The sequence below is a fragment of the Aotus nancymaae genome, unplaced genomic scaffold (assembly GCF_030222135.1).
Source record: "Aotus nancymaae isolate 86718 unplaced genomic scaffold, 86718_ANA_hifiasm-v0.15.2.pri h1tg000032l_0, whole genome shotgun sequence".
Classification (NCBI taxonomy): domain Eukaryota; kingdom Metazoa; phylum Chordata; class Mammalia; order Primates; family Aotidae; genus Aotus; species Aotus nancymaae.
The window spans coordinates 18,594,019-18,610,321 of NW_026988445.1; the positions used below are offsets into that span (position 1 = coordinate 18,594,019).

Genomic DNA, 16,303 nt, shown 5'->3' on the forward strand with positions numbered 1-16,303 from the left:
GAAGCCATTCTGGAACCCCTACCTCTGACCCCTGTCTCTGACCCCGCCCACCCTCCAGCCAAACCCCCTGACTCTGGCCTTTTTCTGGTCCACAGAAGTCACCTGGAAGTACTGGCAAATGACAGATGCTTAGATATTTCACCATTTGGAAGCTACCTTGCATTTTCCCCCATCTAGAAAGCCATTCCCGTCATCTTGAAACACATTTTTCATGTGATAAGAAAAGTTAACTAAACAAAGAGACATGAGAGGCCTGGGAGCTGCACAGGAGGCCTCCAGCCGGTGTCCTGCAGGGCTTCAGAGTAAACAGCATGGGTGGGTGGGGCAGGGGGGATCTTTTTTTCTTTATTCTGAGCAGCTTATACCACTTATTTTGTCCATCTATCTACCTACCTACCTACCTTCCTTTCTGTCCTCTATCAATCAGTCCCTATCTACCTATCTAGCATTGGTGAAAGGAAAATAAAATCTCCCCAAACTCATATGCCGAAGGAAAAAGCCAAGCCTGGAAACTGAGACACACAAAACTGCCTCCCTCATAATCCGCCTGCAAAGAAATTCCTGTGGGCCCCAAGATCTTTACTCTAAAACAGTTCTGTTTAGTTTCACCCTGACAATGTAAATTAACAGCTTATCTTCACAAACGCAGGACAAAGACAGGACTAGGAGTCCTCCATCTGCTCACCTGGGACAAAGGCATACATGACTCCTTCAATTCTATGTTTACTTTATATAAAAATGCACATTTGCAGAGCTGGAGGAGAATGTACAATTGACTATTTCTCTACCCACTCTTTTTACATATAAAATGTGGATTCAGCAAAGGTTGATCAAAGCCTCAAAGGCTGGTCTCAGTGGTTGCAAAATGCCCCATTCGCCTACACCCAACCCCTGCCTTTTTCCCCTATTGCCCATTCTTTCCCCTTTAAATGCTTAAGTCCCCAGACCCTCTTTGGAAAAAGTAGCCACAGTTGGCTCTGTTGCTCGTGTCTTGTTTTCCTGGGCACATCTTTAACCTTGGCAAAATAAACCTCTAAATTAATTGAAAGCTGTCTCAGATAATTTTGGTTTACACATCTGTCCTCTCACTCTCTCATATATCTCGCCCATGTTTGCAGAAATCCTACTGTCTGTTCAATTCTCTGCTCTGAGCACTCCCAGGAGTCAGGGACTGTAACTCCTGGCTCATTTGGTGCAGAGCTAACAGGAGAAGCATGCACAGAGGTGCTTATTAAACGCTTCTGGATGGTCAGGAAGAACTGAGGCCAAAAGGTGAAACCACTGACATGCTTCAGAGGGCAAAGTCAAGGACCAGCAGGAACTGGGGTAGAGCATCTGTCTCTCTCACGTTCCCAGGACACGCATCCTCTGCCACCCCTCAGGATCTCCTTTTCTAGTCCAGCCACCCCCTCCCCAGCGCAGACCACCAGTGGAGTTTTGGAACTTCATCCATCTGGCTGAGCATAACTATTTGTGTGTTAGTTTAAGCATGATTTTAAACTTTAGACTCAGCCAGGCTTGGCTGCAGCCACCTCCTAGGTTCCTATCTGTGGGCACCCTTCTTCCCCTCTTTTCTTCTGCTCTGAAATGTTGAGTGTAAGTGAAGGAAGGTGGGAATCAGTGAGAAGCAGGAGGGGGAAGGCAGAAGGCTTGTCTGTGTGCCCCACAACACCTGCAGAAGAGGAAGACACTACGTGGGTCAATAGCTACAACACGGCCAGACACAGAAGGCACACCACCAAACGGTCAGAGAGTGAGAGATGGAGTGGAATGGAGCGACCCCTGGAGAGGCGGACAGACAGATGAATGGCTGGCCAAGGTCTTGGACAGATGGATAAATGGTAAAAGCTGAATCTAACAGATGGAGAGTTGTTTTTCTGAGCAGAACTTACAAGAGTCTGCAAATTTCTGGCATCTATTGTCTCCATGCAAGAAGGTGCTCTCAGAGGTTAGAACAACATCAGAACTCAGGGCATTGGTCACTGGGACCAAATAGGACTTTATCAGTAGTTCAGAGGCCCCTGCTGCACCCACCTGTTCTCTGTGTCCCTTCACAGGATGACACCCCGTGCTGGAAGCCACCTTTTCTGGGCTGTTCTGTGCTGCTCTCCTGGCTGCCACCATTCGGGGCATTGTTGCCACCTGATGTCGGGACCCCTCCTCCATCCACATCTTCAATGTTGCCGCCACTGTGCTGGCGGGCATTGCAATCCTTCCGCATTCTGTGGGAGGGAGAAGTCCTTTGAGGATTCTCACCAATACATTTCTAATACCCCTAAACACCCCATCATGGCCTTGCCTAAATCGGGATCGAAGACCATGCTCTCCAGGTGAGCAGCACATCTGGGATGCTGGTGGGGAGAGGGGCTGTTGTTCCCAAACCTCAGCCTCTAATAAGTGAACAGACTGCACCAGGATGAATGGGCTCAGTCTCAACCTTTCATAAGAACCCTTAGCACCAAGGCCCGATAAGGAGCTCTGTCATATTCGGGCAAAACTTCTTAGAATTCATTCCAACTGATCACTATGCCCAGGTAAGACTTATTGGATGAGAAGTGTGTGTTGGGGATGTTCTTCCAATTCTTGCTAACAGATGTGGAACAGTTACTGCTAAAGACTCACAACCTTGGCAGCCCTGCAAGAGCTCAAGCAGATTCTCAGCTTGTGCAAATGTGGGGGAAAGAGATTCTCATCCATATGAGATTTCCCATAGATTCATAATCTGAGACTGCTTGCTGAAACAAATGATCTGTTCGATGCCACTTGGGAGTAGCAGTTTTAATCATATGAGAAAATGGTGGTTGACAGTGAAATCTGAACCAGAAGTACAGAGCTCCCTGCATCCCCCACGACCTCCCCCAGCATCTGGATAGAGGCCTTTGTTGTAAAAACTTACCTAACCCACTTGGTCCAGAACCAGGTCCTAATTCTGTCCAAAGTGATGGGTCCACCCCAGATGTTCTTCAGCTGCCTGTGGGTCCCTAGGTAGGATGTGGTTAGTGGGGAGACATACATAGGGTACCCCAAGGGCTGATCGCAGGAAGAGTTAATCAAATTCCGCAGGACCTGCTTATTGTTCTGGATGCTGCCACGCTCTGGATTGCGGTTGCGAAGGAATATGAGCTCCTGCTGCTGCCCGGCCCAAAGTCCTCGGACACATTCTTTGTTAACCTGCAGGTCAGAGAGGGAACAGGAAGAAAGGCAGATGGCCTGTGTTTTCTAGTCTTTGTGTGTGTGTGTGTGTGTACGTGTCTGTGTGTGTGTCAGAGTTTCGCTTTTGTTGCCCAGGCTGGAGAGCAATGGCATGATCTCAGCTCACTGCAACCTCTGCCTTCCAGGTTCTAACAATTCTTCTGCCTCAGCCTCCCAAGTAGCTGGGATTATAGGCATGCACCACCACGCCCGGTCAATTTTGCATTTTTAGTAGAGATGGGTTTCTCTATGTTGGTCAAGCTGGTCTTGAACTCCTGACCTCAGATGATCCGCCTGTCTCAGCCTCCCAAAGTGCTGAGATTATAGGCATGAGCCACCGTGCCCAGCCCCAGTCTACTGGTTTTTAACTATGGTGAGAGAGGACTCTGGGACTGAGTATCTGTGACTACAAAACTTTGGTGTAAAGCTCTTTTCACAGTCAAGCCAGAAGAGCCGTCCTGCAAGACAGATATGATGCCATCTTCATGGGGAAACAGAGAAAATGCAAAGAAAGTAATTTTTGTTTTCACTCAGTGATTTGAAACTTATGAAAAGAGGAGCCATTGGGAACAAAGCCTTCAGATCCAGAAGTGGGTTATGAGAGAAAGGTGTGGATTCTAGAGAATTAAAGTCTTTGCAAATAAGTTATATCTTGACTCTCACCTCCATGTGTGTCTAGTGGGTCTTCTTGGCAAAGTCTGTGCCTGTGTGCTGGCTCTGTGAGGTAGAGGGTGATCCTGCCAGGGGAACGTAGTGCCCAGCCTGGTACCAATGCCCTCCTCCATTTGCCAGCCAGCGCTCCTCCCAGACCATTCCTCTGGCACAGGGGCTGGCACAGGGACTCCTGTGTCAGTGCCCATCACCATTCTATTTCTTCTAAGGTAGAGAGATGTGAGCTAATGGGAGACCCAGAGAATGTGGCCGTCATACCTTGATCACCTTGAAGCTCAGGAAGCTTCTGTGGAGCATGAGGACCTTGTACTCGTCAGCACCCTCATCCACCACATGCCGCAGGGTGAGGAGTTCCTCCTTGTTGGACAGCACTGCACCCCGCCAGGCCGGGTCACCCTCGTGGCAGATGACCACCTTCTTCTCAAAGGACTGGATGGCCTCATAGAGGACCGCTGGGTCTTCATATTCGTCGGGGCAAGTGAACTGGTCCTGGTGGGAAGAAGTGTGGATGTGGACTGGGCAAGGACCAGAGGATCTCACCCCCAAGAAGTGTGCAGATGGCAACTGGCCAGTGACCTCCAAAGCTAAGCCTTTTTCTCATCTACCTCTCTCCTGTCCTTTTTCCAAATCCTGAGCTTGGCACAGAGGACATGTCTTTATCTCATTGCCCTAACCCATGGAATGTGCCTAGAAAAGAGCTTCATGGCTTAGGTTCCTCTGACTTTTAGATATAGTTTGATATAGCTTGGGCATTTTTGCTACATCATTTACTCTGCACAATACGTGTCTTTCTTTCTAGTGGAATATCACCGCCTCCTGGCAGCTCTTGAGGGCAAATCACCAGCGGCCAATGTCAAGGATATCTAGATGGCCTCAATGCTTACTTATCTAAGTAATAAACCCACTTACAGTGCTGTGCAGAGAAAAGAGACCATAGTTTTCAAAGGCCATTTTTTCCCCTAAAGTTTCAGGCTGATACTTTTTTCCCCCAAGGTACAGGGTCTTGCTGTGTCACCCAGGTTGGAGCACAGTGGTCCAATCAGAGCTCAATGCAGCCTCAAACTCCTGGGCTCAAGCAATCCTCCCACCTTAGCCTCCTGAGTAAGTGAGTGATACTTTTTTTTTTTTTAATAGATTTTTACCTGGTGAAGTTTCAGGGACATCCTGATAGCTGGAGCGACAACTTTATGCAGTAGGTCCATGTCAGCAAATACCCACTCATCACGTGCTGTTACTCTGAAGTCACCTTTGAAGAGGGCATGGAGGCCATATAGGAAAGAATCCAGGCTGCAAAACAAAGTCCTAACTGCTATTAATTCACACTGAACGAATGTTCAGAATCCTGTCATTGTGAGAAAGGTTTCAGTCTCCAATTTGTCCAAGAATTATCTTAATATTTAGGCTGATCTAGCAAGAAAAGGAAGATAACGGGACTCACCCCAGTGCACCAAATGCCTGCCCCTACAGCTCATGTTTGGGCTCTCATAAGTGCTACTGTTTAGTGCCATGGCATGAGAGTTGTCTTTAACCATTTTAAGAGACACCGAAGTACTGGATCACTGAATGTGACACTAGAATTCCAGGTCAGAACTGGTCTTTTGTGTCCACTGAAAGTTAGAGTGCTAAAACACAGGCTCATCTACCCCAATAATCCCCCAGAGACTACCAGCTCCCCAGAGATGATGATGCTAACTGTGGAATAATGCAGGAGTCTTTATTCTTCTTCTTTGTATTTCTGTATATCATTTTGGGACTATGTTATTTCTAAGGAAAGTTGGATTCAACCACAATACGAAGAGAGGAAATAAAAGTAAATGAAACGTCAAATGGATTACTTTGGTTGTCAGAGAACATGCATTTTCCTTTTTTTAATGAAGAGAGAAAGAGGCAGAAAAGGCTTAAAATGAAAGATTAAGCAACTTCAGCAAAGTCTCAGGATACAAAGTCAATGTGCGAAAATCACAAGCATTCATATACACCAATAACAGACAGAGAGCCAAATCATGAGTGAACTCCCACTCACAATTGCTACAAAGAGAATAAAATACAGAGAATACAACTTACAAGGGATGTAAAGGACCTCTTCAAGGAGAACTACAAACACTGCTCAAGGAAATAAGAGAGGACACAAACAAATGGAAAAACATTCCATGCTCATGGATAAGAAAAGTCAATATCATGAAAATGGCCATACTGCCCAAAGTAATTTACAGATTCAGTGCTATCCCCATCAAGCTACTGTTGACTTTCTTCATGGAATTAGAAAAAAACTACTTTAAAGTTCATATGGAACCAAAAAAGAGCCTGTATAGCCAAGACAATCCTAAGCAAAAAGAACAAAGCTGGAGGCATCACTCTACCTGACTTCAAACTATGCTACAAGGCTACAGTAACCAAAACAGCATGGTACTGGTACCAAAACAGATATATAGACCAATGGAACAAAACAGAGGCCTCAGAAATAACACCACACATCTACAACCATCTGATCTTTGACAAACCTGACAAAAACAAGCAATGGGGGAAGGATTCCCTATTTAATAAATGGTGTTGGGAAAACTGGCTAGCCATATGCAGAAAACTGAAACTGGGCTCCTTCCTTACACCTTATACAAAAATTAACTCAAGATTAATTAAAGACTTAAATGTAAGACCTAAAACCTTAAAATCTCTAGAAGAAAACCTAGGCAATACCATTCAGGACACAGGCATGGGCAAAGACTTCATAACTGGAACATCAAAAGCAATGGCAACAAAAGCCAACATTGACAAATAGAATCTAATTAAACAAAAGAGCTTCTGCATAGAAAAGAAGCTATCATCAGAGTGAACAGGCAACCTACAGAATGGGAGAAAATTTTTGCAATCTATCCATCTAACAAAGGGCTAATATCTAGAATCTATAAGGAACTTAAATTTACAAGAACCGCCCCCCCATCAAAAAGTGGGTGAAGGATATGAACAGACACTTCTCAAAAGAAGACATTTATGTGGTCAACAAACATGAAAAAAAGCTCATCATCACTAGTCATTAGAGAAATGCAAATCAAAACCACATTGAGATACCATCTCATGCCAGTTAGAATGGCAATCATTAAAAAGTCAGGAAACAACAGATGCTGGAGAGGATGTGGAGAAATAGGAATGCTTTTACACTGTTGGTGGGAGTGTAAATTAGTTCAACCATTGTGGAAGACAGTGTGGCAATCCCTCAAGGATCTAGAACCAGAAATACCATTTGACCCAGCAATCCCATTACTGGGTATATACCCAAAGTATTATAAATCATTCTACTATAAAGACACATGCACATGTATGTTTACTGCAGCACTATTTACAACAGCAAAAACTTGAAACCACCCCAAATGCCCATCAATGATAGACTGGATAAAGAAAATGTGGCACATATACATACCATGGAATACTATGCAGCCATAAAAAAGGATGAGTTCATGTCCTTTGCAGGGACATGGATGAAGCTGGAAACCATCATTCTCAGCAAATGAACACAGGAACAGAAAACCAGACATTGCATGTTCTCACTCATAAGTGGGAGTTGATCAATGAGAACACATGGACACAGGGACAGGAATATCACACACCAGGGCCCGTCAGGGAGTGGGGCATAGGAGAGGGATAGCATTATGAGAAATACCTAATGTAGATGACGAGCTGATGGGTGCAGCAAACCACCATGGCACGTGTATACCTAAGTAGCAAATCTGCACATTCTGCATACGTATCCCAGAACTTAAAGTACAATTTACAAAAAAAAAATTCAATGTCATTGTCTTTCATAGCTGGCCAACACTCAATTACATAAAAGTTATAGTTCTAAACACACACACACACACACACACACACACACACACACACACACACATATTTTAAAGGATCTTTCAAGATTATCCGGATGTTCACGTTTCTAGGTTTTTCCTGCCCCTCTTCCATTTCCCACACATCACTGAGCGTTGCCAGGATGGAGAATAGTGGTATCACCCAAGGGAAATCTCCCAGAGCCTGGGGCCTTTAAATTTTGGATGAACCTGGGGTGTAGCTTTGGGAAAGCGACTCATCCTGCATTCTGAGGAGAGGGAGAACGGTCTCTCCTCTCTTTCCTTTGTTTTCTTTCTATAAATATTCTCTATTGCAGCTGCCTCTCACATCCCTGAGAGGTAGTTACGAGGCAGGTATAAGAACCAGCATCCCTGACAGGGCCGGCCTGGGACAGGATGAGCAGGGCATGTGTGTGAAGGGAGTCTCTGGGGACTGCTGCTCCTAAGGATTTAATGAGTTGGCTCACTGAGCAAGGCTTCTGATTCAACACAGCGCTTTAGACCTGTACATCAGGGAAATAGTTCCACTGATTGCTATTTTAGCATTTCAATGTGAAATGTACCTATCATTAATATCTAGGACTCCCTGGAGAAAGAGGCCGCTGAGGCTTCACAGTGTCAGAGCAGACTGTGGGAAACAGGAGCAGCCAGGGGCTGGTCAGGTGGGGTTCGGAGTGCTGTGGCCTACAGGACCCTGGAATCTTCCAGAAAGGGATCCAAGAAGCTATCTAAAGCTTCCTGGGGCTGTGAGCTTTAGCAACTGCCTAGGTGGCACCAGGAGGGATGTCTGATGACAGCAGAGGCAGGCTGCAAAAAGGCTGATGCCGAGAGGGGAGCCTTCGAAACATGAGTAATAAGCGCTACCTGGTCCCAGTGGAAAACATTTGGAAATGTTTTCAGCATCAGATAGGAGCTAAGTGCTAAAATGAGAGCGCTAACTCCTGAAAAATGGGTGGCATTTATTCAGGAAAGGATTCCGAGGGGCATGATACTTGCTCAGAATGGCCTTGCATAAACATAAGGAAAAAACCTTTCTCCGATGTAGAGATGGGGACAGTGGAGAAAGAAGATGAACACCCAGATAGCCAGAGCAACATCCACAGACAAAAGAGAAGAGCCAGGAATCGCAGGCATCAGCCTAGTGTTTCCCCAGCTGCATGTGCCTGGCAGCCGTCAACCTTCACTTACCAGCAGGAGGAAGGCAGCCTCCACAGGAGCCTCTCTAAGAGGCTTGAGTTCCATCCAAGGCCACCAACAATGGACATTTTCCCTGTCATTTCTATTTGCAGAGAAAATGACACACTGTGGTACTTCATGCTGTTCTATTATTGAAATGGTTCTCAATGTAGAAAACAAAGTCTGAGTTAGAACTCCACTAGACTGGGGATGTCATCCCCAGCACCTTAGAGATCAAGGCATCCTAAAAGGAAGGTGTTTCATTACCTGGCTTTCTTCCCTGGAGAGAATGAGGATGGGGAAGGCGGTGAGCTGTGACAAGCTAGGCGGGGGTGAGGGACAGCAGAGGTCTGCAGGACACCTGCAGCACATTTCTGTTTTGGAGCTTCACAGGGCTACGTCTTTTTAAGGCTCTATTGAGAAATGACAAGCTCCCACCCTCAGGCCAACAGCTGGAGCTGGGCTTTTATTACTGGGAAATGTGTTGCATCTGAGGCATTCGAGGTTGGCCTTCCTGGGGACTAAAACAGCCCCCACTCCCACCCCTGCGGAGGATGTAAATGAAGCAGGTCATCCCATCATAGTCAGCTGGGAAGTCAGTGGTGTGGGATTACATAGGGCAGAGAGCGCAGGCAGGACCCTGAAGAAAGCTGGCACATGTGTAAACATGCGTTAGGGGAGCATGTCCATACACTGAAGACCAAAGACTATGGCACTGAGATAACCTGGCACCAGCTTCCATGGCACCATGGAAGTGCTAAATACTGTAATAAATTAAAACAGCACTAGAAAAATGTCACGCTTTCAGATGACGATGAGGAGCTAACACTTGAGTACATTTCCTTTTTAACTGGAGAAAGCTGGAGTATATGACGTAGGATGTATCACTGCATTACTCAGCACAGAATGAATCCATCGCTTGCCGTCCTTCTGATTCCTCACCCAGCTTCCTATGAAATGACATAGCTGGTGGTGGTCTGTGTAGAGGGGAGGCTGGAGCCTCAGTGCGAAGCACAGTTGTTTACAGTCTTCCTGGAAGTAGCTGTTCTCTAGCTGGAGGCTGGGGCCATTTCCACCATGCCCAGGACGGCCCCCACCACAAAGAACCATATAGCTCCAAATGTCTGTTGTGCTATTGCTGAGAAACCCTGCTCTTTCAGAAAGACAGAATAGCCCTGGAGAAGGGCTTCATGTATTGGACAATGGGGTCCTTATCTTGAATCAAGTCTTAATGAACCTTAGGATTCAGAGAGAAACAGCTTTAATGTGGGGATAGTTTCTGCAGGACTCACGGGGGATCCCCAGCACAAAGACTGATTTGTAATTTTAGTTAATTTCCAAAAAGGCCTGTACATACTGTATTATATACAGATTAGCATCGTGAAGCACCGTCTGCTGCTGTGCATTGCCATAAATGAAATGCTTGTAGAACATATGTAAACAATTAAGTGTGATTTGCAGGCTGGGTTTCCTGTGTTTACTGATTAGTAATAGAAATACTCAGAGAGTGTGTGTGTGCCCATCTACGTAAGCCACTGTCCCAGGCTTGGACAGCATCTCCACCTCGGGGACTGCAGCAAGCTCTCTTCATGTGTGCCTTATTCCTCTCTGTGGAACCCCGTAACCACACGCTAGCTTCACAGTCAATCCCATGCTCCTGATCACACTCTCCTGCTGCAGTTCCCCAAACAAAAATAACGATCCAAAGGTGTGTACATTGGCACATGCCTGTAGTTTTAGCTATGCAGAAGGCTAATGTGGGGAGTTCAAGTAAGTTGTACTTTGTTGTACTAATGTTGTCCTTTGGCTTGGGCAACATAGAGATGCCCTGTTCTCTTAAAACATACACACACATACACACACACACACAGACACACACACACACACAAAGTCAAAAAACACCACAATGTTCTAGATGAGTAGCACCATCTCTGAGCAACCAAAAGTGAAACAGAAGGAGACACCTTACATTTATTTATTTTTTTTATTTTTATTTTTTTAGAGACGGAGTCTTGCTCTGTATCCCAGGCTTGAGTGCAATGGCGCGATCTCAGCTCACTGCAACCTCTGACTCCTGGGTTCAAGCAATTCTCCTGGCTCAGTCTCTGAGTAGCTGGGATTACAGGCACATGCCACCATGCCCAGCTAATTTTTTGTATTTTAGTAGAGACGGGGTTTCACTATGTTGCCCAGACTGGTGCTCAGGCAATCTGCCTGCCTTGGCCTCCTAAAGTGCTAGGATTACAGGTGTGAGCCACTGCACCTGGGGACACCCTACATTTGTATAGTGACTTGTGGGTTACTAAGTGCTTTCCATTCCATAGGTTTCTCTCATTCTCACGGACACATGATAAGAAATGGGCCAGAAAAAGTTGAGAAAGAGAATAAGATGAGTGGAAACAAATAGTCAGTATTTTATGTCACACTGAAGAAAACCAGGAGAAAACCCACAACTGCCTCCAGACGTCTCTAGCGAACATGGAGTTGCTTTTAAAATGTGTAACTGGAGCCATCTTCTTAAAGGCCTACTCGGAGCTGTGTAAGAATGGATTTATCCCTTTAAAGGCTTCTGTTGAGCCACAATACTGAAAATGCTGTGAGTATAGTTCTTGAACTCACCCCCCATCTCACCCTTCTAATTGGTGTGTATACTCCGCACAGATCCTGAACTGAGAGTGTATTAATACTGCTTTCATGAACTCTTTATCCAGGAAGTTATTCCACTGGCTCTAAAATCAAGACAACCCCTGGTTGGGATCCCAGCTCTCTCCTACCTGGCAAAGAACATTAGGAAAGAGCATTCGGTTAAGAACATATGATGTCCCCCAAATAGCTCCAAGGTGCTTCACTTCCTCTAGAGTTCAGGTGCTGCGCTGCGAGGCAGCATATGGCCCCACAGGGTTGGAGGGAGGGGAGCCAGAAGTTCCAAACCTAAGCCTAAATCTTGGCTCTGATACTTGTCTCTTGCCCTCATTATCATCAATTTCTTTCTGTGTTCACTCATAAGATCAATTACTGCCAGGTGTATTTAGAGGTTTGGTAAGGGTTTTGCTAGGAATTTCTTTCCATGGGGGACCCAGTGCCCAAGTGGGGTCTGCGGACAATGAGTGTATGTTGGTGAGGGAGTGGAGGCAATTCCAAATACACCCCAGTGTCCAGCATTCACCTTATCCTGTGGATCAAAGCCTGTGTCCTGAATGACAGCAGTTGTGTCCAAGTAATCTGGGCATGGAGGGTGCAGTGGCAGCAACTCCTATGGGAAAGGCACTGGGCTGGCAGGAAAGGGCAAGATGTCATCCCATGGGTGAAGCATCCCTGAACTCAAGCCACACTGAGCATCAGAGCCATGATGCCTGCAGCAGGTGTCATCAGCAGCTCTCAGCATCACAACCCAGCACAGGACAGGTCCACGAGGAAGTGTATGTAGGTGAGAAGGTGGATGCCCTCCTGCAGAGCAGATGACGATGAACTGCTGGGAGATGTGGACAGTGGCACAGTGTGGGACTCAGGAGTCTGGGCGTGACTCTATGGTGAGACCCTGTACAAATCACTTCTCTGTGCTTCAGAGATCGCAGCTGGAAAATCGAGTCAATAATACCTATCTCATCCTCTCTCATGCCTTCAGAGAAGATGAAAGGCATTAACTCTCCTAACTCGCATTAGAGCACTCTGCTTCTTAGTACCTAGTGGGCACCGTTGTAAATGTTCACTGACACTGTTATTGTTATTTTCACCCCTGAACTTGTATATTTCAGTAATCAATATCCAGGCCACCTTGGCTTCAAATATAAACTAAGCATGTTTGAATTGCAGAATCTCATATCATCACTGGAAATAAATTATGTTGGCTAAATAATTTCAGTGATATTGCTTCAAATAAATCATAAGTATGAAATAATTAACAAAAGAGAAATAACTAAAATGCAAGATTTAATTTAAGAATTTTTTTTTAAGTATGTTTGACCTCATGATGTTTTAACAGCAACAGTTCCATGCTCGGAGGCTCCACATTAAGCAGATCAACTGTTACTTTCTGGTGCAAGATCCTTTGTAAGGCTGGCCTGATGACCAGGGTTGGGTTGGCTGTAGAAAAATCAGTCACATGGAAGCTTGTTCAAAATCACAGATTTCCAAATCCAAGATCTAGAGAGCCCATGTCACTGGTTTGTGATGGAGCTTGGGGTCTGTATTCTGATCAAGCTCTCTCGGGTCTGAGGTTTGGACTCAAGGGACCAGAGAAACTGGGGTCTCCTAAAGATGCCAAGACATTTCAGAGAAGAGGGAGCTGGACCCTGGAGGACAGTCCACACACCAGGCCCGGGTGGGAGGGGCCTTGCACACTGCGTTAGAATTTAAGGTCCCAGAAACTTCTGCTCCTTTTCTAGGCTCTCATTTTTTTCCCCCTATGCTTTAAGTGTAGATATTTTTCTCATGTTTTGAGATTGTGATTTTAGCTTGATAACCTGATTTCAATCTCCTAGGTCAGATCTTGCATCCTCTTTACTTTATTTCTCCCTTAGATTCTGATTTCTGAGTTTCCTCAGTCTGGCAAGTGGACCTTAATTTTCTTTACAAGATGATCCTCTGTGACATGACAGCTGGCCCTAGTCTGGGGCCTCATCTCCAGTGGAAGCTCAGGAGGAAAAGTTGGGATGACGTCTTGGATTTCGGAAGAGAATATTTCCTCAGCACACCGTGGGTGGGAGGAGTGGATTGATGGTAGATGGAGTGACCTCAGACCACAACAGTGACCTCCTGCCACAAGGCAACATGCCAGGGCTTGGCAGAGCACACTTCGGTCTGGCTTGTTTCCCTATCACTTTTCAAGATCAAATTTGCTTTAAATTTTCTATCCTCTTGGAAGTGTACGCTCCTCTGAGTCAGTAAATTTTCTTTTACAAACCTGTTGCTTCTGTAAAATGCAGCCATCTTCTCCTAATCTCTATGGATGTAACATCAGCTAGGATCTGCCTCATCCCCGTTCACATGTTTGAAGACAGTCATCAAGCCATCTCGTACCTTTGCAGTAGGTGAACTATTTTGACTTCCCATTAAAACATACCATTATATCTGGATGGCTTTCTTCAGTGGGAGACACAGTTCTTCCAAGAAGTTACGTCTCAAACCCTAAATCTAAAAAAATTAGTGTTTTCTTGTCACATCCATGTGAACCCATTCCACCTCCATAACATATCGATGTTTTATTTACAGACAATTTATATAAAGGTAGTCTGTTGCTCACTTGCATTTGGCATCTCATTTAAGATAATTTTCATGTACTCATTCTCCCTAATTTCCATGCATATATTTTTCTTTCTTGAGGACTATCCATCAAATCTGTGTCACTTTTGTAAAGTCAAGATATTTCCCCCAAAAATCAGTCAAGTAAAGGGTGTTTGTTTTGTTTTTGTTTTTTTAGACAGAGTCTTGCTCTGTTGCCAGGCTGGAGTGCAGTGGTGCAATCTCGGTTCACTGAAACATTCGCCACCTGGTTTCAAGTGATTTTCCTGCCTCAGCCTTGCAAGTAGCTGGGACTACAGGCACACGCCACCATGCCCAGCTAACTTTTGTATTTTAAGTAGTTTTACCATGTTGGCTAGGATGGTCTTGATCTCTCAACTTCATGATCTCGACTTGGCTTCTCAAAGTGCTGGGATTACAGGCGTGAGCCACCATGCCCAGCCAGAGGCAGCGTATCTTTAAGACCTACCTGGAGAGTCAGAGTTCACCATCACCTGATGTCCTTCAACATTAACTGTGTAACAGTGACTTGTTGGGTCTCCTACAGTACACCTAAGGGCATACTCCCCATTTTAAAATTATACAACCATAGAGCACATATGCAAACATACACAATTATGAGCCATTCTTACTTTGCACATGAATATAATCATACTAAGTAAAAGATTAACAAATTAAATCCATCATTGTATAAAAATAATAATATATCATGACGAAGTAGAGTTTATCTTGGAATTGTAGGGTGTTTCAACATGAGGAAATCTACTAATGTAACACAACATTAATAGGTTAAAGGAGAATAATATCATCTGATTTATGCCCCCCCAATTCTATACAAATTCAGCATCCTTTCTTGATAAAGCATTAGCAAGCTAGGAAAAGAAGGAAACTCCCTGCATTCATAACAGTGGTTTCATAGAAACCCAAACCAAACCCCATTTAAAAAATTAATTTTAAGTTCCATGGTGCATGTGTAGGATGTGCAGGTTTGTTATATAGGTAAACATGTGCAATGGTGCGAAACCCCATTTTCAATGCTAAAATATTAGACTCATTCCCATTAATGCCTGAATTAAGCCAAGGATGCTGTGGTAGGCAGAATAATGGCCCTCAAAGATGCCCATGTCCTAATCCCTGAAACCTGTGAGTAGATTACCTTACAAGGCAAAAGGAATTCTGTAGATGTGATTAAGTTGAGGATCTTAAAATGAAGAGATTATCTGGGTGGATGCAATGTAATCACAAGAGTGTGAACGATGAAGGCAGAACCCTGTGTTCAAGTCAGAGAGATCTGAAGATGCACCACTGCTGGCTTTGAAGATGAAAGGGGCCACAGGAATGTAAGCAGCCTCTAGAAAAGGAACAAATTCTCCCCTCAGAGCCTCCAGAAGGAGCACAGCCTTGAAGACACCATGACTGTAGTCTGCTGAAATCCATTTAGGACCCCTGACCTCTGGGACTGAAATATACTGAATGTATACTGCTTTCAATCACCAAGTGTGTTGTAATTTGTTATAGCAGCAGTGCAGCGCTGATACAGGTGCCAAACTGTAATGTTCAGCCAGTCCACTAAATAAAAGAATGGAGTTACAAACATTGGGAAAAAAAGTCAAAACTGTCACAATTTTTAGATATGTCCCTTCTTTCCACCAGAAAATCAGATAATTAATTGAAATATTATTATGTTAATAACAGAGTTCAGTAGAAGTGCCCAGAATGGGATAAATCTTAAAAAATAACTTCCTGTATACTGAAAGTAACCAACTGGAAAATGTGACAGAAGAAATGGTTCTGTTCACAATCACAACAAAACTATAAAATACCTAGAAAAAACCTCATTAAGAAATTTACAAAATGGTAAAATGTTACCAAAGGACATTAAAAAAAACTGAACGATCAGAAAGATACACCATATTACTAAATAATGTTCACTTTGTTTTCTCAAATTAATCTGTATCTTAAATACAGTCTCAATCAAAATTCCAATGGAGATTTAAAACTTTACCTGAAAAGAAAATGAGCAAGACTAGCATGCCAACACAAAACCATAAAAGGCAAGAAGAAAGTAAAGACAGGAGGACTTGGCTTCTCAGATGTCAGAACAATGTATCACTCCAGTACACCAAACAGTACGGTATCACCGTAAGAACAGACAAATCCAGAAGTACTCCATTTATGTATGGAGA

The 16,303-nt window shown here is 44.5% G+C and overlaps 1 protein-coding gene across 4 annotated transcripts in view; it reads right to left on the minus strand.

Moving 5' to 3' along the window:
- Positions 1-16,303, minus strand: part of PCNX2 (pecanex 2) — a 308,138-nt gene that overhangs the window by 12,324 nt on the left and 279,511 nt on the right. For 3 of the 4 annotated variants that reach the window (XM_064383609.1, XM_064383611.1, XM_064383612.1), the window contains exons 29-32: positions 5,007-5,166; positions 4,123-4,353; positions 2,897-3,171; positions 2,035-2,222 (exon numbers count right to left, since the gene is read on the minus strand). In XM_064383609.1, the coding sequence (XP_064239679.1) occupies positions 2,035-2,222; positions 2,897-3,171; positions 4,123-4,353; positions 5,007-5,166 (854 nt within the window). The remainder of the gene's footprint in view (positions 1-2,034; positions 2,223-2,896; positions 3,172-4,122; positions 4,354-5,006; positions 5,167-16,303) is intronic. The other variant, XM_064383610.1, reaches the window with a different exon arrangement.